General features: G+C 59.5%; 1 protein-coding gene across 1 annotated transcript; it reads left to right on the top strand.

Annotated features, from left to right (window-relative positions):
- The first annotated feature begins 1,709 nt into the window (after window positions 1-1,709).
- Window positions 1,710-5,948, top strand: LOC134150304 (uncharacterized). The gene is made up of 10 exons (XM_062594115.1): window positions 1,710-2,172; window positions 2,320-2,456; window positions 2,723-2,801; window positions 3,199-3,327; window positions 3,540-3,604; window positions 3,899-4,000; window positions 4,208-4,288; window positions 4,557-4,708; window positions 4,979-5,101; window positions 5,522-5,948. The coding sequence occupies exons 1-9, from the start codon at window positions 1,893-1,895 to the stop codon at window positions 5,055-5,057; spliced, it is 1,104 nt and encodes a 367-aa protein (XP_062450099.1). The 5' UTR covers window positions 1,710-1,892; the 3' UTR covers window positions 5,058-5,101; window positions 5,522-5,948.
- Window positions 5,949-15,182: the final 9,234 nt, after the last annotated feature.

The following is a 15,182-nucleotide window of genomic DNA, read 5'->3' as shown; positions in this document are numbered from 1 at the left end:
GGACCCGAAGGGAGGGTGTCGGGGACGGGGACAAACCCGCCCCGCCCCCCGAGGCCCGGCGCCCCACGCAGCCCCCCGGGACCCCCACAACGCGCGGGGCTCGGCCGCGGCAAAGCGGCGGCGCCGCCTTTAAGGCCGGCGGCGGCCGGAAGTGCTGGCGGCCGAGGCCAGCGCCGCTACTGCGCATGCGCAGGCGGGGCCCGTTGCCGCCCCCCCCCCCCCCCCCCACGGCCCCGCGCACACGCGTGTGGCGGGCGGACGCGGCGCCGTCCCCGTCCCCGTCCCGCGTGGCAGTGTATTAGCAGCGGCGGGTGCCCGGGGCGCCCCGGGCCGGGCATCGCCCGCTCTCGGCCGCGCGGCGCCGCGGCGCGTCCCGCCCCCGCGAGCAGCGGCCGCGCGGGGCCCGCACGGGGCCTCTGGGGCGATTCGGCCCCGGCCGCGCCGCCCCGGCCCCCGGCGGAGGCGCCGCGCCTCGTCCCCGCGGCGGCCGCCGGCAGCCCCCGCCGCCGCCCCTCGCGCCTCGCTGCCGGCGGCGCCTCGGCTGCCGCGGCCCCGAGAGCCTCCGCCGAGGAGCGCGGCGGCGGCGGCCCGGCCCGCGGCGGCGGCCCCCGAGGCCCGGCGCAGAGCCGCTCTGCTCCCCGCGCTGCCGCCCGGGCGGGGCGGGCCGGGCGCTGCGGGGGCGGCGGGCGCAGACCCCCAGGGTCCCCTCGCTCGGGGCCTGGGGACACGTATTGCCCAGGGCGGGCTCGGGATGGATCGCCCCAAGTCCCCTCGCTCGGCCCCGGGGACGCGGAGTCCTCGGGGCACAGCTGCGAGTGTCCCGTCCCCCTTCTGCACCCCCCCCGAGCCACCCAGGCGGGGGGCAGGACCCCCCTGTGCCCCCCGGCCCGTCGCTCGTGTGTCCCAGCGGAGCCGTCGCCAGCCCTGTCCGAGCCCAGCCCCTCTGCAGAGCCCGGGGGGGGGGGGGCTGCGGCATCGTCGACCCGCACAGGGACCCTAGAGATTGTGGCCCCCGGTGACATCTGTCACCGTCCCCATCTCCCAGCGCCGCCACGTGGTAGCGAGTTTTCCCAGGACGTGGATTTCTGCTCGTGGCGGGGTTTTTGCACGCTTCCTCGGCTCGGGAGGCGGCAGCTGCAGCGCCAGCCCGACGCGTGCCGGGGACTCGCCAGCGCGGCCTCCGGAAGGGAGAAGCAGTTGCCAAGCTGGCGGCAGATGAGGGATCTGCATCCCAAACCAAAAAACCTCCAGGCTCTGCGACAGGAAACAAATTTTAACAAACCTGGGCACAAAAAACCCAACAACAAGGCATCTCTTTCTGCCTCCTGGGTGCCAGCCCTGCTAGACGACGGCTCTGGGGTGCTGCGTTGTGCTCGGGGCTTCAGCCGAACATCACCGCGCCAAGCGCTCGCCGCGCAGCCGGCAAAGCCATGGCAAGGCAATGGCTGCCCAAACCCCCGGGTGCTGGTGTGGCCCCAAACCGGTGTGGGAGGAAGGGGCAGGTGGGGACCGCGGGGGCTCTGTGGCCGGGGACAGCGGCTGGGCGCTGCTGGCCGCGTGTGCAGCGGCACCGGGGCTGGCGCCCCCCGCGCAGGGGCTGGAGCGGAGCCCGGCCCTGCCAGCCGGCAGAGACGCCTCGTCCGCTCCCTCTCTGACACGGGCCCGTGTCGCGGGCGCATCGGCGCCGGCGCTCGCGGGTCACAGTGGCCTCGGCGGTGGTGTCGGGCGCTCGCGGCCGGGCGCCGCAGTCCTCGGGCGACCGAGGAGGTGGGAGGTGGCGCGTGGAGCTGCTCGGTGGTTTGACCGCGAGAACGAGCAGCACTTTCGCACCTCCCGTTCCTCCTGCGGCTTCGGGCGCCCAGCGTGGGCGGCTGCGAGCCCCCGCCGTAGCCATGCTTCGGAGGGACGGCAGGAGGAACGACCCCCCCAAGCGCGTGCGCTTCCAGCTGCCCGAGAGGCACTGGCGGGAGGAGCTGGAGCTGGAGCGGCAGGCGGCCGCCGCTGCCCTTGGGGACGCGGAGGACGCCTGGAGCTCTGCCGCGCTGCCGTGGGGGGAGCGCAGCCCGGAGGGCGAGCGCGGGCTGCCGCGCGCGGGGCCGGCTCGCGGGGCCGGGAGGACCTGGCTGCGGGCCGTGAGGTTCCGCCTCCGGGCGCTGGGCAGATCCTGCGCGGGTGAGGAAGCGCCGCGAGCCGCCGGCGCCCCGGGCGGGGAGGCAGCTCCCTGCCCCGGCAGCCCCCCGAGCCTCAGGAGCAAGCGGGGCTCGTGCCGCGGCAGGCGGGCGCCGGCGCTCACGCCTGGGGCTCGGCCCTTCCTTGCAGTGCCGGCTTTGCGCTCCGGCAAGAGGCTCTTGCGGAGGCCCCGGGCGCCCGCGGAGACGCTCGCTGCCACGGGCGTCGAGGAGGAGCGAGGGGAGCGCGGCACCGTCGCCTCCAGCCCGGCCAGCGCCCAGGACCCGGTGAGCCAGGGCAGCGCCCGGCGCGCAGCTCTCGGGACTCCCGCGCCTGCCGCCGAGCCGCCGAGCCCGGGGCGCAGGGTCCCGACCCCTCCTGCCGCAGCGGGGGCTGCGCCCGGCGCGCGCCGAGCACCAGCGCGGCGCCTCCAGCAGCCCTGCGCCGCCTTCGCCCTCCCCGCCCAGGGCCCCCGGCCTCCCCCGGGGTCCCGTCCCCCCGCAGCTCCCCCCGCCCCGCTGAGCCGGTCTCTTCCCCACCCTTGTCCCCAAAGCTCGAGCAGAGCCTCGACGCCGGCGTCCCCAGCGCTGAGGAAGGGCAGATCCCTTCGGGCGGAGATGACTCCGGGATGGGTAAGCCCCTGGGTGCCGGGGTGCCCGGGGAGCAGGGCTGGCGGGACGGGGACGTGCCGGGCTCGCGCTGGGCCGAGCGCAGCTGCCGGCTGCAAAGGGCGTCTCGTCCCGGCGACGCCAGGAGAGCTGGGGGAGCCGGGAGGGATTTGCAAGGAGGCGTTTGGCGCGTGCTGGCGAGGCAGCCCGCGGGCAGGGCAGTCGGGGGCGGGAAGCGCCGCGGGGCCCCCGCGAGGTTCACCCGCCCGGCCCGCTGCTGCTGTTTGCCTGGCTGCTCCAGCAGCTCAGGACACGTGTGGCTCCTGGGCGGCGCAGGCTGGGTAACGGGCGTGCTTGGCGGGAGCAGCGCTCGGTCACTCTCTTCTCTTCCCCCTTCGTCCCCCTCGTGCCCGTGTCGCAGAACAACCTCCAGCAGCGGAAGAGCAGCCCCCGGCGCCCCGCTGCGACGAGGTTGTAGATGCGGCCGTCACGTACATCTCCAAGTACGTGAAGGACCTGGCCGCCTACATGGAGGAAGCCATCTGCCAGGGTAGGCAGGCAAGGGCGGAGGGTGAGGTCTGGCGCCCAGCGGGAGCGGGCTGGGCGCCGGGGGCTGCTGGGGGGCAGAGGGGCGGCAGGGGCAGGGGTCAGTGTGTGTGCCCCCGCGAGCGGTCCTGCACGGGGTTGTCGCGGGGAGCCCAACAGCAGGGAAGTCCTGCTGGCTTTGGAGCTCTCTTTTCACCTCTGCCCTTTTCCTTCCAGAAATGGAGCTCGCCAAGGAGCTCCAGGCCTTTGGCAGATCCTTCAAGAAGATCTCCGTCCCAGGGGTGAGCTGGTGGGGATGGGGAGCCCCCAAGCTCGTCCCACAAAGCCCGGCGCCCTGGGTGCTGGGCTCCCCTGCCCGCTGCCTGCCGGGGCTCGGCCCCGGCAGCTCCCGCAGGCCCCGCGGCGCCTGCCGGCCCTCTCCTCGCAGCCTGGCGCTCCGCGGGCCCAGCCAGGCTGGCCTCGACGGGAGCGGGCAGCCGGCCGAGGCTCCCGCTCTTCCCTCGCCTTCAAGGAGGTACGTGCTGGGTCTCGCTAGGTCGCGGTCAGGCCCACCAGCATGCTTTCTCCTTTCTCAGCCGCCTGGGCCAGCCCTGGAGACTCCTGCGCCGTCCCAGCAGGAGGAAGTGGCTCTGCAGGAAGGCCCCCGAGACGAGGAGCGGCCAAAGCAGAGCCTCGAGGTGGGAGAGCCGCCCAAGGCAGACTGTCGCCCCGGCACCCGCACGGGGATGCTGCCGCACACGCGCGTGCGGGCGCAGCCCTCGCCCAGACGGCTGGGTGCAGAGCGGCGCCGGCCAGCCGCAGGGCAGTGCCGGCCATCGCCCTGCTCCCCGGCAGCCTCCTGCTCCCGCTCCAGCTCTCGAGCTCTTCCTCTCTCCCTGCTTCAGGCCCTGGGACAAACTCTGCTCATCAACCAGCAGCTGCTGGAGAAGATGGAGCAGCAGTGGCGGGAGGCCGAAAGGCAGCTGGTAAAGAAGGGGGACTCTCCGTGTGTGCTGGCTGGGGGCTCCCCGAGCCAGCCCCAGGGCTCCCGCTCACGCAGGCGGCCTTGCGGCTCCGTCCCCTTGCTCTTCCCCTGGGGCCGGGAGCAGCGCTGCGGGAGAAAAGAGCCCTGGGCAAGCCCGTCCTCGGGAGAGGGTCCCTCCAACCCAGAGCTCGGAGCTCGGCCCTTCCTATTTGGCCTTGCTCTTCCCGCTGAATCCGCACTCAGCCTGCCTCCCTCTCCTGCTCTGGTAGCAAAAGGAAAAGGCCGAGCTCTGCTGGCTGCCCTGCTCTGAGGATGTGGGGGAGGAAGGGCAGGAAGAGCCGGCAGAGGAAGAGGAGCCGGGTGCCCGCAGCACTGCCCGGCGCGAAGGCTGGCGCAGCTGGAGGAGGGAGCTGAGGCGATGGTGAGAGCAGAGCTGCCCTGGCCGGGGCCGCGCAGGGAGCCCGCTCGGGGCTGCGCTGAGCCTGCGTAGGGGCGCGCAGGACCTTTCTGCTGGCGCTCTGGCGGGAGGGAGAGCTGTCTGCTGCTGGCTGCGGGTGCCCGGGGCAGATGCCCAGGTGCCTGCAATGCAGGGTGCCGGCTGGGAGGGAGCGCAGGCACTTGGGTGCGTGGGCAGAGAGTTCGTCCTTGCGCCCTCTGAGCTCTTTTCCTTTCTTCCTCTCCCTTCCTGCAGCTTGGAGACCCAATGGCAACTGCTGCAGCAGCCAGAAGGCCTGATGCTTTACGCCAGGTGGCTGCAAATAACAAACTAAGGAAGAGCATCACCTTTCCGAGGCGCTACGCGTGCAGCCGAGAGGTATTCTTCTGGGGAATCAGGGGCAAAGAGAGGAGTCAGGAGCCGGCTTAGTAGGGGCAACAGAGGGAGACGATGCCCCGCGAGCAGGGCGGCCCCGCCGCTGCCCTGGCATGGGGGTGCCCCCTTCTGCCTCTCCCCTGCTCTGGCATAGCCTCAGCTGTGAGCCCTGCGCGCTGCAGCGCGGGATTGTGGCAGGGAAACGTTGCACCTCTGAGGTGCGAAGTCCCTTTCTGAGACCCAGGCAAGCACTCACACGTGCAGACTTGTGAGCAAGAACGGGAGTCCCGGGAAGCATCAGCCTGGGAAGTTGCTGACGTGCTTTGGGGCAGGTCTTCCTCAGCCCTAGCGTGCACCCAGGAGGGGCCCTCACTCCGACACTGCTTTAGTCCTCATGGGGCTCTCTCTCTTCCTTCTTCCTAGTCTCTTACTTTGCAAAAGTGGAGCGAGGTGAGCCAGGCAGGCCCTGAGATCACGCTCAGGTTCAGCGGGGAGTCCAGACCACCGGGCAAGTTCAGTGGAGAAAAACAGGGCAGGAAGAGTCTGGTGCTTCTGCCCGTGCGTATGCAGCCGTCGTCCCAAGGACCGCCACCCGCGCCCTCCGGTGCCGCACGCCAAGACCAACGCGACATCTCGGCTCCGCTGGACCCCTTCGGACTCCCCGACCCCTGCTGGGAGCGCTCCGTGCCGCGCCGGGGACCGGACGACGACCCCGTCTGTGCGTCCGCGGGGGAAAGAAGGGTGCAGAGCGCCCCGCGCCCCCGGGCACCTGCTCCCGCCTGAGCTGCTGCCCCGCGTCTCCCTCGCCGGCACCGGGCCGGCACCAATAAACACGTAAACATAAAATAAAGCCTGGACAGTAATGCTGTTTTTTAAAATCCGAGAGGCCCTCCTCACTTACAGATGCAGCTCTCTTTAGGCTCCCGAAATTCCAGTTCTCTGAACACACGATGTCTAGTGATTACAGCTGTGGAAGAGCCCGTGGGTTTGGGGGAAGAGGGTGGGGTGACCGCCGGCTGTGTCATTTTGCTCACTTTCAGAGCCGTGACCAGTGAATCCTGCACTGCTTTGTGCCCTTGTTTCCTTTACAAGCCCCTGGACAAACCAATCTGAAGTGTCGGCAGCCCCTCGGCAAAGTGTATCTTGGTTTTCTTGATTTATCTGCTCGACTGACTTCGTACTGACACTGTGCTTGCAAGCTCCTGCGTTCAGTTCCCGCAGCTGGCAGTGCTGCAGTGAGATGAGGAGCTGATACTTTCTTCAGGGAATCGTGGCAAAATTTGTTCCTGTGCTGAATGGGAATGTTATGGGAAGGCCGTGGAGGATATTGGCCCCGGAGCGGCACAGCCGGGGTCCAGAGTGCAGAGCAGACACGTTGTAACAGGCGCCCTGGCTTTAACCGAACGGAAGTCAAATTAAGGCAGTCCGTCACCCCGGAGATTTCAGAATTTCAGCTGTTCCTATAGTTTTCTCTAAGCTGCAGTTCCAGAACCCTACATCTGTGAATTTGGGAACTTTTTGTTTTGATCCCTCCCTTTAGGAAGTGACACGCTGTTAGAGAGATACTGTGAGAAAAACCTTGCAAATAGTTAACAAGACTCAAGGACAAGGGGGAGAGAAAAACAGTCCTGCAGAGGATAACCAGCTCCGGCTAAAGAACCTTGACGAAACCACAGCGCTGTGAAGACTGCGAGGGGCAGGTAAGGCAAAAACAGCAGAATAACCCAGAAGTGACCTTAGGCTCATTAAGGCTTATTAACATATTAAACTTCACACCCCTAAATGAATAATGAGATGGGAATGACATGATAATGATGTTCCCGCCTCTTCTTCGCTTCCTATGCTGATTAACAGGAATGTGAAAGCGCGAGCGCAGAGCTGAAGTAATGAAATTGTAACCAATAGAAAGATTTGTATAAAGTACTCCCTGAAAAGTGTGTATAAATCAAGAATGAGGGGGGAGAAGGTGCGCTAGCTTTGTGGATTTACCACCAGCACCCATCTCTGCGCAGAAAGGAAATAAACAAATATCTCGACCCCGCGTGTCCGTTGGGCGCTTGCAGAGCGGGTAACAGAACCCAGATTTTGGGACAACCAAACCTCCCTCCAACCTCCCTCCGAAGTCGGGGCGACAAGAGACTCAAAGGCGCAATGCCGACCAGAGATATTTGTGCCAGGGCGAAAGGGGGGTGAATCTTTGGATTGGTGAGTATAACATTTACTTACTTCCACGGAAGATGACGTTGGATTATGTCGCACGTAGACGCTCGGCAAAGGTTGCCTTAAATTGACCAGAGGGGTCAGAGCGGAGTGCGCACAAAGCTACGGGAAAAAAGGTATTTCCAGGTAAGAAGGTTGGTATTTCTAGGTAACTGACATGGGATCAAGCCAATCCAGCATTCCTCCCTGTAGCCCTTTGGGTTGTATTTTGAAACACTGGGATATTTTTGGAGGAGATCGGATGACAAAAAAAGAATGAAAAGATGTTGTAACCTATGGTGGCCAATGTATAAGCTGGACTGTGATGAGCAATGGCCAAAAAATGGGACCTTGAACCATAACACTATATTACAGTTACTGCTGTTTTGTTGCTGGAAGGGGAAGTGGGATGAGATACCCTATGTGGAGGCTTTTGTGTCACTATATAGGGAACCAGAAATTCAAAGGGAATGTGAACTTAGAAGTGAAGAGGAATCTGTAATGGTTGCAGTAGGAAAGAGGGAGGAGAGCGGGTATTGTGCTAACAGACAAATTCTGAAAGGAGAGGAGCAGGAGGATGTACAACTACCGACACTGCCCCCCTCTTGTGGAAACGATCCCACCTTAGCTGAAGCGTCGGCCCCCCCGCTAGAGTCCAGCCCTATTTCTGGCCGAACTACGAGACGGAAACAACCTGTTACACAGGCTCCTTTGGGACAAGCAGTGGGACCAGAAGGGCTGCCAGGATTCGCACATGTTCCTTTTACAACCTCGGATTTACTAAACTGGAAGCAATCTGTTGGGTCATATAGGGAAAATCCTGAGAAGCTGCATCAACTTTTGGAGACTGTTATGATACCTCATGATCCTAACTGGGGAGATGTGCAGGCGCTGTTGAATACTTTCCTGACGGGAGAAGAAAGGAGGCTGGTAATCGGTAAGGCAAAAGAAGAGGGTGAGAGAAGGGACAGAAAGGGGGATCCTGAGGTCTATCTACCCACCAGAAAGGATCCCGAGTGGGATCCAAATAGGAGCGGGCGTAGGGAGCTCTTGAGGCAGTATCAACAGCTGATTTTATACGGGGTTCGGTACGGGGTTCGGAAACCAAAGAATGTATCAGAGCTGTGTGAAGTAAAGCAAGGGCCTGAAGAAAATCCCTCGGCCTTTTAGGAAAGATTATGCGAAACAGCCAGAAAATGGACAGAGCTGGATCCAAATGAGGAAGCGAATCAAAGGCTGTTTAATGTGCTCTTCATTGGCCAGTCAGCTCAGGATATTAGAAAGAAGCTGCAGAAGGTAGATGGAGCTGGGGGAATGTCTATTCCACAGCTGATAGAAATAGCGTAGAAGGCATATAATAATCGGGATGAAAAGAGAACAAGAGAAACACAAAATCAAATGAAACTGCAGGCTGCCATCCTGTCAGCTGTTCAGGGGGGTGAATCCCAAGGCAGGGGCAGGGGAAGCAGGAGAGGCAACAGAGGAGGAAGCGGTGGAAGGGGAGGGAGGCCAGGAGGAGGGCTCCCTAGACCCGCTTTGGGTCCAAAGCAAGGTGCAATTTGTAGCCAGGAAGGGCACTGGAAAGATGAATGTCCAAATCGAAGAAGGATAACAAAGCTACAGAGCCCAGCAAACACCGACCTAACTATGTTCGAGGAGTCAGATATGGAATGAAGGGGACCGGGGGAGAAAATTAGACTTTCCTCAGCTGATCCCCTGGTTCCAGTAAAGCTGGGGAATGAAACTAGAGATTTTTATTAGGTAGTGGAGCCACTCATTCAGTGATAACTACTTGTAAAGGACCCTTAAGTAAGACTACTACCACCATTGTTGGGGCTACGGGAAGGAAAGCTTTGAGGCCATTTTTGCAACCAATGGAGTGTACGACTGGAGGTACTAAACTGACTCATGAGTTTCTCTCTATGCCAGAGTGTCCCCTCCCTTTATTAGGATGGGATTTACTATGCAAACCGAATGCACAGGTGACCTTTTGTGAGAGTTCCCTGCAGCTCCACAGCCCTCCAGAATCGGCACGGAGAGCACAAATCTGCCCTTTGATGGGATCAGCTCCAGACGATAACAGGATCCCTTCAAGTGTACTGGATGCGGTGATTCCCTTGGTTTGGGCCTCAACAAAGCCAGGAAAAGCAAAAAACATGACTCTGGTCAAAACAGAGCTGCAACCAGGAGCGAAGCCAGTTAGGGTGCATCAGTACCCTATCAAGCTAGAAGCACGTAGAGGACTGGACCCCCTAATTAATGCCTTCTTGCAATGTGGCTTGCTTAGAGAGTGTCAGTCTGAATTCAATACACCAATCCTGCCAGTAAGGAAACCGCGCTCCCAAGAATACCGACTGGTCCAGGACCTAAGGGCAGTGAACCAAATAACAAAAGACATCCATCCAAGCGTGCCAACCCCATATACTCTTTTAGCCTCGGTGCCTGAGACTAACAATTGTTTTACAGTGCTAGATTTAAAAGACGCTTTTTTCTGTATTCCTACAGAAGAACAAAGCCAGACAATTTTCGCCTTTGAATGGGGAAGTCCCACTACGAGGAGGAAGGAGCAGTTATGCTGGACGGTTCTTCCTCAAGGATTCAAGAACAGTCCTACCCTGTTTGGTGAGATCTTGGCCAGAGAACTAGCCCAATGGCAGGAAGGTAACAAAAATGTCACTCTTTTACAGTATGTCGATGACATTTTGATTGGAGCGGATTCAGAGCAAATGTGTCTAGAGGTGACAGTGAGTCTGCTAAATTTTTTAGGACTTGCCGGGTATCGTGTTTCAAAGAAAAAGGCTCCGACTGCGAAGAAGGAAGTCCAGTATCTTGGTTTTAAAATATCAAAAGGCCAGCGTGCACTAGGAGTGGAAAGAAAAGAGGCTATATGCCGAATTGCAGCACCCCGCACGAAAAGACAGCTGAGGGGATTCTTGGGAATGGCAGGATTTTGCCATATATGGATCCCTAATTTTGGGCTGATAACTAAACCTTTGTATGCAGCCCTAAAGGGTCCAGGAGAATGGTTAGAGCGGACCCCAGAATGCCGTGCTAGTTTCGATGAAATAAAAAAGAAATTGATGGAAGCTCCAGCACTGGGGCTCCCAGATACGGCTAAACCCTTTCAATTGTATGTGCCTGAGCGGCAGCAGGTGGCCTCGGGAGTAATGACCCAAATGCTTGGGAGCTGGAAAAGACCGGTGGCGTATTCTCCTAAACAATTAGACGAAGTAAGTAAAGGATGGCCGGCCTGCCTCCGGGCTATAGCAGCCACCGTGTTATTAACACAAGAGGCCCGCACATTGACTCTGGGACAGCCCTGAACTGTTCTTGTACCACATGCAGTATCAGCAATTTTAAATCAAAAGGGGCATCACTGGATTTCCCCGAGCAGACTGGTAGAATATCATGCTGTGTTACCGGAACAAGGAGATATTACCTTAAAGGTGGTTTCGACCTTAAACCCTGCTACTCTGCTACTTGGTGAAGAGCAAAAAGAGTTACCACATGACTGTTTGGCCACTATAGAGCAAGTATACTCCAGCCGGCCTGATTTGAAGGATGAACCTTTGCAGAACCCAGATGTGGAGCTATATACAGATGGTAGCAGCTTTGCACAGAATGGAGAGAGAAAGGCTGGATAGGCACTAGTGACTCAATGGAAAGAAGCAGAAGCTAAACCATTGCCGCAAAACACCTCAGCACAGAAGGCTGAAATCATTGCCCTTATACGAGCCCTTGAAATCGGAAAGGGCCAAAGAGTAAATATATATACTGACGCAAAGTATGCTTTTGGGGTAGTTCACGCTCATGGAGCGATTTGGAAAGAATGAGGGCTCTTAAATCCTCAAGGAAGTAATATAAACTATGGACAAGAGATATTAAGATTGTTACAGGCAATAATGGAACCCAAAGAAGTAGCGATAATGCATTGCAAAGCCCACCAGAAGGGAAATAGCGAAGTGGCACAAGGAAGCAGGAGAGCAGATGCGGCAGCCAAACAGGCAGCACTAGCAGGACGCGTGATTGGGCCTTTACTACCCAGTAGAAAAGTACAAATGCGACCTCCTGAATATTCAGACAAAGAAAACCAATTGGCAGAAAGGCTAAAATGTACAAAAAATGCTGAAGGGTGGTGGGTCACCCCAAATGGACAAGTTTTAATTACAGCCAAAATGATGGAAGTGCTCCTCAAGAGACTGCAGGAAGAAACTCACGTGGGAGCAGATGCTATGATAAGCAGCGTAAAAAGATATGCGGTGGGATCAAAGATGCTAACAAATGCTGACCTGATTGTAAAAAGATGCCCCACCTGCTGTGCAAATAACCCCAAAATTCAGAAGAAAGCACCTATGGGAGAAGTAAGAAGAGGATTAACCCCAGGGCAACGCTGGCAGATAGATTTCTCTGAATTGCCTGAATGTGGTCGGTTTAAATATTTACTTGTTTTGGTAGATACTTTTTCTGGTTGGCCAGAAGCCTTCCCATGCTCCACCTGTCATGCAAAAGAAGTAATTAAAATTCTACTAAAAGAGGTAAGTCCTCGATTTGGGATTCCTGAAGGTATATCCTCAGATAATGGACCTCATTTTATTTCAGAGGTGGTTCAAGGAACATCCACATTTTTACAGATGAAATGGGAATTACACACTCCATGGACACCCCAGTCTAGCGGTAAGGTAGAAAGAATGAACCAAACACTTAAAAGACATATTTCAAAACTGTGTCAGGAAACCCATCTTAAATGGGTAGATGTATTACCAATGGCCTTGATGAGAATAGGAACAACCCCGAGAATAAAAGAGGGAGTGAGCCCTTTTGAAACACTTTACGGGAAACCTTGCCCAATTACTGAAATAGGGGGACGAAGTGATCAAATGCATGTAAGAGGGGAAGAAATGTTGAGAGAGTATTTACTGTCTTTGTCTCGGGTACTAACATCTTTACATGGGTACCTTAATCAACGTACCCCCCTTCCATTGGATTCCCCTGTGCGAGACTTCAAGCCTAGGCTTCTAGTTTATATTCTGACATAGGAAGAAGAACCACTAATAGAGAAGTGGAAAGGACCTTACCTGGTCCTTCTGACAACTCATACTGCAGTAAAGGTGGAGGGAATAAGCTCCTGCGCCCACTAGTCCCGAATAAAGAAGGCACCTTCGAATGACTTGTGGACTGCTGCACCCACAGGGCCTCTCAAGAGAAGAATACAGAAGTTGCAAAGTGATGAATTGTACTTGGAAAACTGAACTCTTTTATATGGAATTAGAGTGCTCTTAGTGTCATTAGGTGTTATTTTGCATTCTGATAGTTTTGTTAATAATAGATAGAGCTGATTTATAAGAATATTGATTTGTTTAATTTAATTTGTTTGCTACACAGTTAAGATGGAGAGTGAGGACACTGATAATTTTGTTATGCATGCTCATTGGTACAAATAACCTGATTTTGTAGCTTGTACAGGCCTTCAGAAAAAGGGACTCGGATTACCGCTTGCTTCTCTGTTCCCCAAATCTCCCGGATTGCCCATGCCATGAGAAATACTTAGAATTAACTTAACAGCCATGTAAGAATAATTGAAGTTGTTTAAATGAGACTTGCTAGATAAGTGATGTTAACAAGTCTCAAAGGGGGGAATTGCTAGAGAAATACTGTGAGAAAAACCTTGCAAATAGTTAACAAGACTCAAGGACAAGGAGGAGAGAAAAACTGTCCTGCAGAGGATAACCAGCTCCGGCTAAAGAACCTTGATGAAACCACAGCGCTGTGAAGACTGCGAGGGGCAGGTAAGGCAAAAACAGCAGAATAACCCAGAAGTGACCTTAGGCTCATTAAGGCTTATTAACATATTAAACTTCACACCCCTAAATGAATAATGAGATGGGAATGACATGATAATGATGTTCCCGCCTCTTCTTTGCTTCCTGTGCTGATTAACAGGAATGTGAAAGCGCAAGCGCAGAGCGATTACCTGAGGTAATGAAATTGTAACCAATAGAAAGATTTGTATAAAGTACTCCCTGGAAAGTGTGTATAAATCAGGAATGAGAGGGGGAGAAGGTGCGCTAGCTTTGTGGATTTACCAGCCAGCACCCATCTCTGCGCAGAAATTAAATAAACAAATATCTCGACCCCGCGTGTCCGTTGGGCGCTTGCACAGCGGGTAACAGAACCCAGATTTTGGACAACAACGCTGCAGTATTTCTGAACTGCTTTTGAGTTGGTCTTGGTTTCATTTGGCGATAGACTGGCTTCCACTGCAGACGTGTTGCCTCTTGGTTCAGGCTCTTTCTCCCTCTTGGAGTCACTTCTTTGGAAAAGGCAAATCTCAAAATTTAGCGAAGCCTGACCTGGCAGAACTACGCAGTGAAGCTAGATGGATCATGATACAGTCCCTCAAAGGGAAGGAGAGGTTAAAATACCAAGCTGGGAGGAGTGGCTGACACAGCTGAGGGCTGTGCTGCCCTGCAGAGAGACCAGGCCAGGCTGGAGAGCTGGGCAGAGAGGAACCTGCTGAGGTTCAGCAAGGGCAGGTGCCGAGTCCTGCACCTGGGGAGGAACAACCCCAGGCACCAGCACAGGCTGGGGGCTGAGCTGCTGGGGAGCAGCTCTGCAGAGCAGGGCCTGGCAGTGCTGGTGGATGGCAAGTTGCCCCTGAGCCAGCACGGTGCCCTTGGGGCCAGGAAGGCCGACGGTCTCCCGGGGGGCGTTAGGAAGAGCGCTGGCAGCAGGCCGAGGGGGGTGATCCTGCCCCTCTGCTCAGCCCCGGGGAGGCCTCGTCTCGAGTCCTGCGTCCAGTTCTGGGCTCCCCAGGACAAGAGAGACGTGGAGCTACTGGGCAGAGCCCCGCGCAGGGCTGCGAGGACGGTCAGGGGCCGGAGCACCTGCCCTGCGAGGAACGGCCGAGAGCTGGGCCGGCCCAGCCCGGGGAGGAGCAGCCAGAGGGGGGGTCGGATCAGCGCGTCCACGGACCCGAAGGGAGGGTGTCGGGGACGGGGACAAACCCGCCCCGCCCCCCGAGGCCCGGCGCCCCACGCAGCCCCCCGGGACCCCCACAACGCGCGGGGCTCGGGCGCGGCAAAGCGGCGGCGCCGCCTTTAAGGCCGGCGGCGGCCGGAAGTGCTGGCGGCCGAGGCCAGCGCCGCTACTGCGCATGCGCAGGCGGGGCCCGTTGCCGCCCCCCCCCCCCCCCCCCCCGGCCCCGCGCACACGCGTGTGGCGGGCGGACGCGGCGCCGTCCCCGTCCCCGTCCCGCGTGGCAGTGTATTAGCAGCGGCGGGTGCCCGGGGCGCCCCGGGCCGGGCATCGCCCGCTCTCGGCCGCGCGGCGCCGCGGCGCGTCCCGCCCCCGCGAGCAGCGGCCGCGCGGGGCCCGCACGGGGCCTCTGGGGCGATTCGGCCCCGGCCGCGCCGCCCCGGCCCCCGGCGGAGGCGCCGCGCCTCGTCCCCGCGGCGGCCGCCGGCAGCCCCCGCCGCCGCCCCTCGCGCCTCGCTGCCGGCGGCGCCTCGGCTTCCGCGGCCCCGAGAGCCTCCGCCGAGGAGCGCGGCGGCGGCGGCCCGGCCCGCGGCGGCGGCCCCCGAGGCCCGGCGCAGAGCCGCTCTGCTCCCCGCGCTGCCGCCCGGGCGGGGCGGGCCGGGCGCTGCGGGGGCGGCGGGCGCAGACCCCCAGGGTCCCCTCGCTCGGGGCCTGGGGACACGTATTGCCCAGGGCGGGCTCGGGATGGATCGCCCCAAGTCCCCTCGCTCGGCCCCGGGGACGCGGAGTCCTCGGGGCACAGCTGCGAGTGTCCCGTCCCCCTTCTGCACCCCCCCCGAGCCACCCAGGCAGGGGGCAGGACCCCCCTGTGCCCCCCGGCCTGTCGCTCGTGTGTCCCAGCGGAGCCGTC

This window comes from Rhea pennata, chromosome 23, assembly GCF_028389875.1.
Source record: "Rhea pennata isolate bPtePen1 chromosome 23, bPtePen1.pri, whole genome shotgun sequence".
In the NCBI taxonomy this organism is placed as follows: Eukaryota; Metazoa; Chordata; class Aves; order Rheiformes; family Rheidae; genus Rhea; species Rhea pennata.
The sequence above is the reverse complement of the archived record's forward strand: the minus strand, read 5'-3'. Positions and strand labels throughout refer to the sequence as shown.

What these genes read in the sequence shown, in the direction of transcription:
- LOC134150304 (XM_062594115.1), top strand. Translation starts at nt 1,893, where the DNA reads ATGCTTCGGAGGGACGGCAGGAGGAACGACCCCCCCAAGCGCGTGCGC. An exon ending in GGGAGGCCGAAAGGCAGCTG is followed by an intron (nt 4,289 to 4,556) that starts GTAAAGAAGGGG and finishes CTGCTCTGGTAG; the next exon opens with CAAAAGGAAAAGGCCGAGCT. An exon ending in AGGAGGGAGCTGAGGCGATG is followed by an intron (nt 4,709 to 4,978) that starts GTGAGAGCAGAG and finishes CCCTTCCTGCAG; the next exon opens with CTTGGAGACCCAATGGCAAC.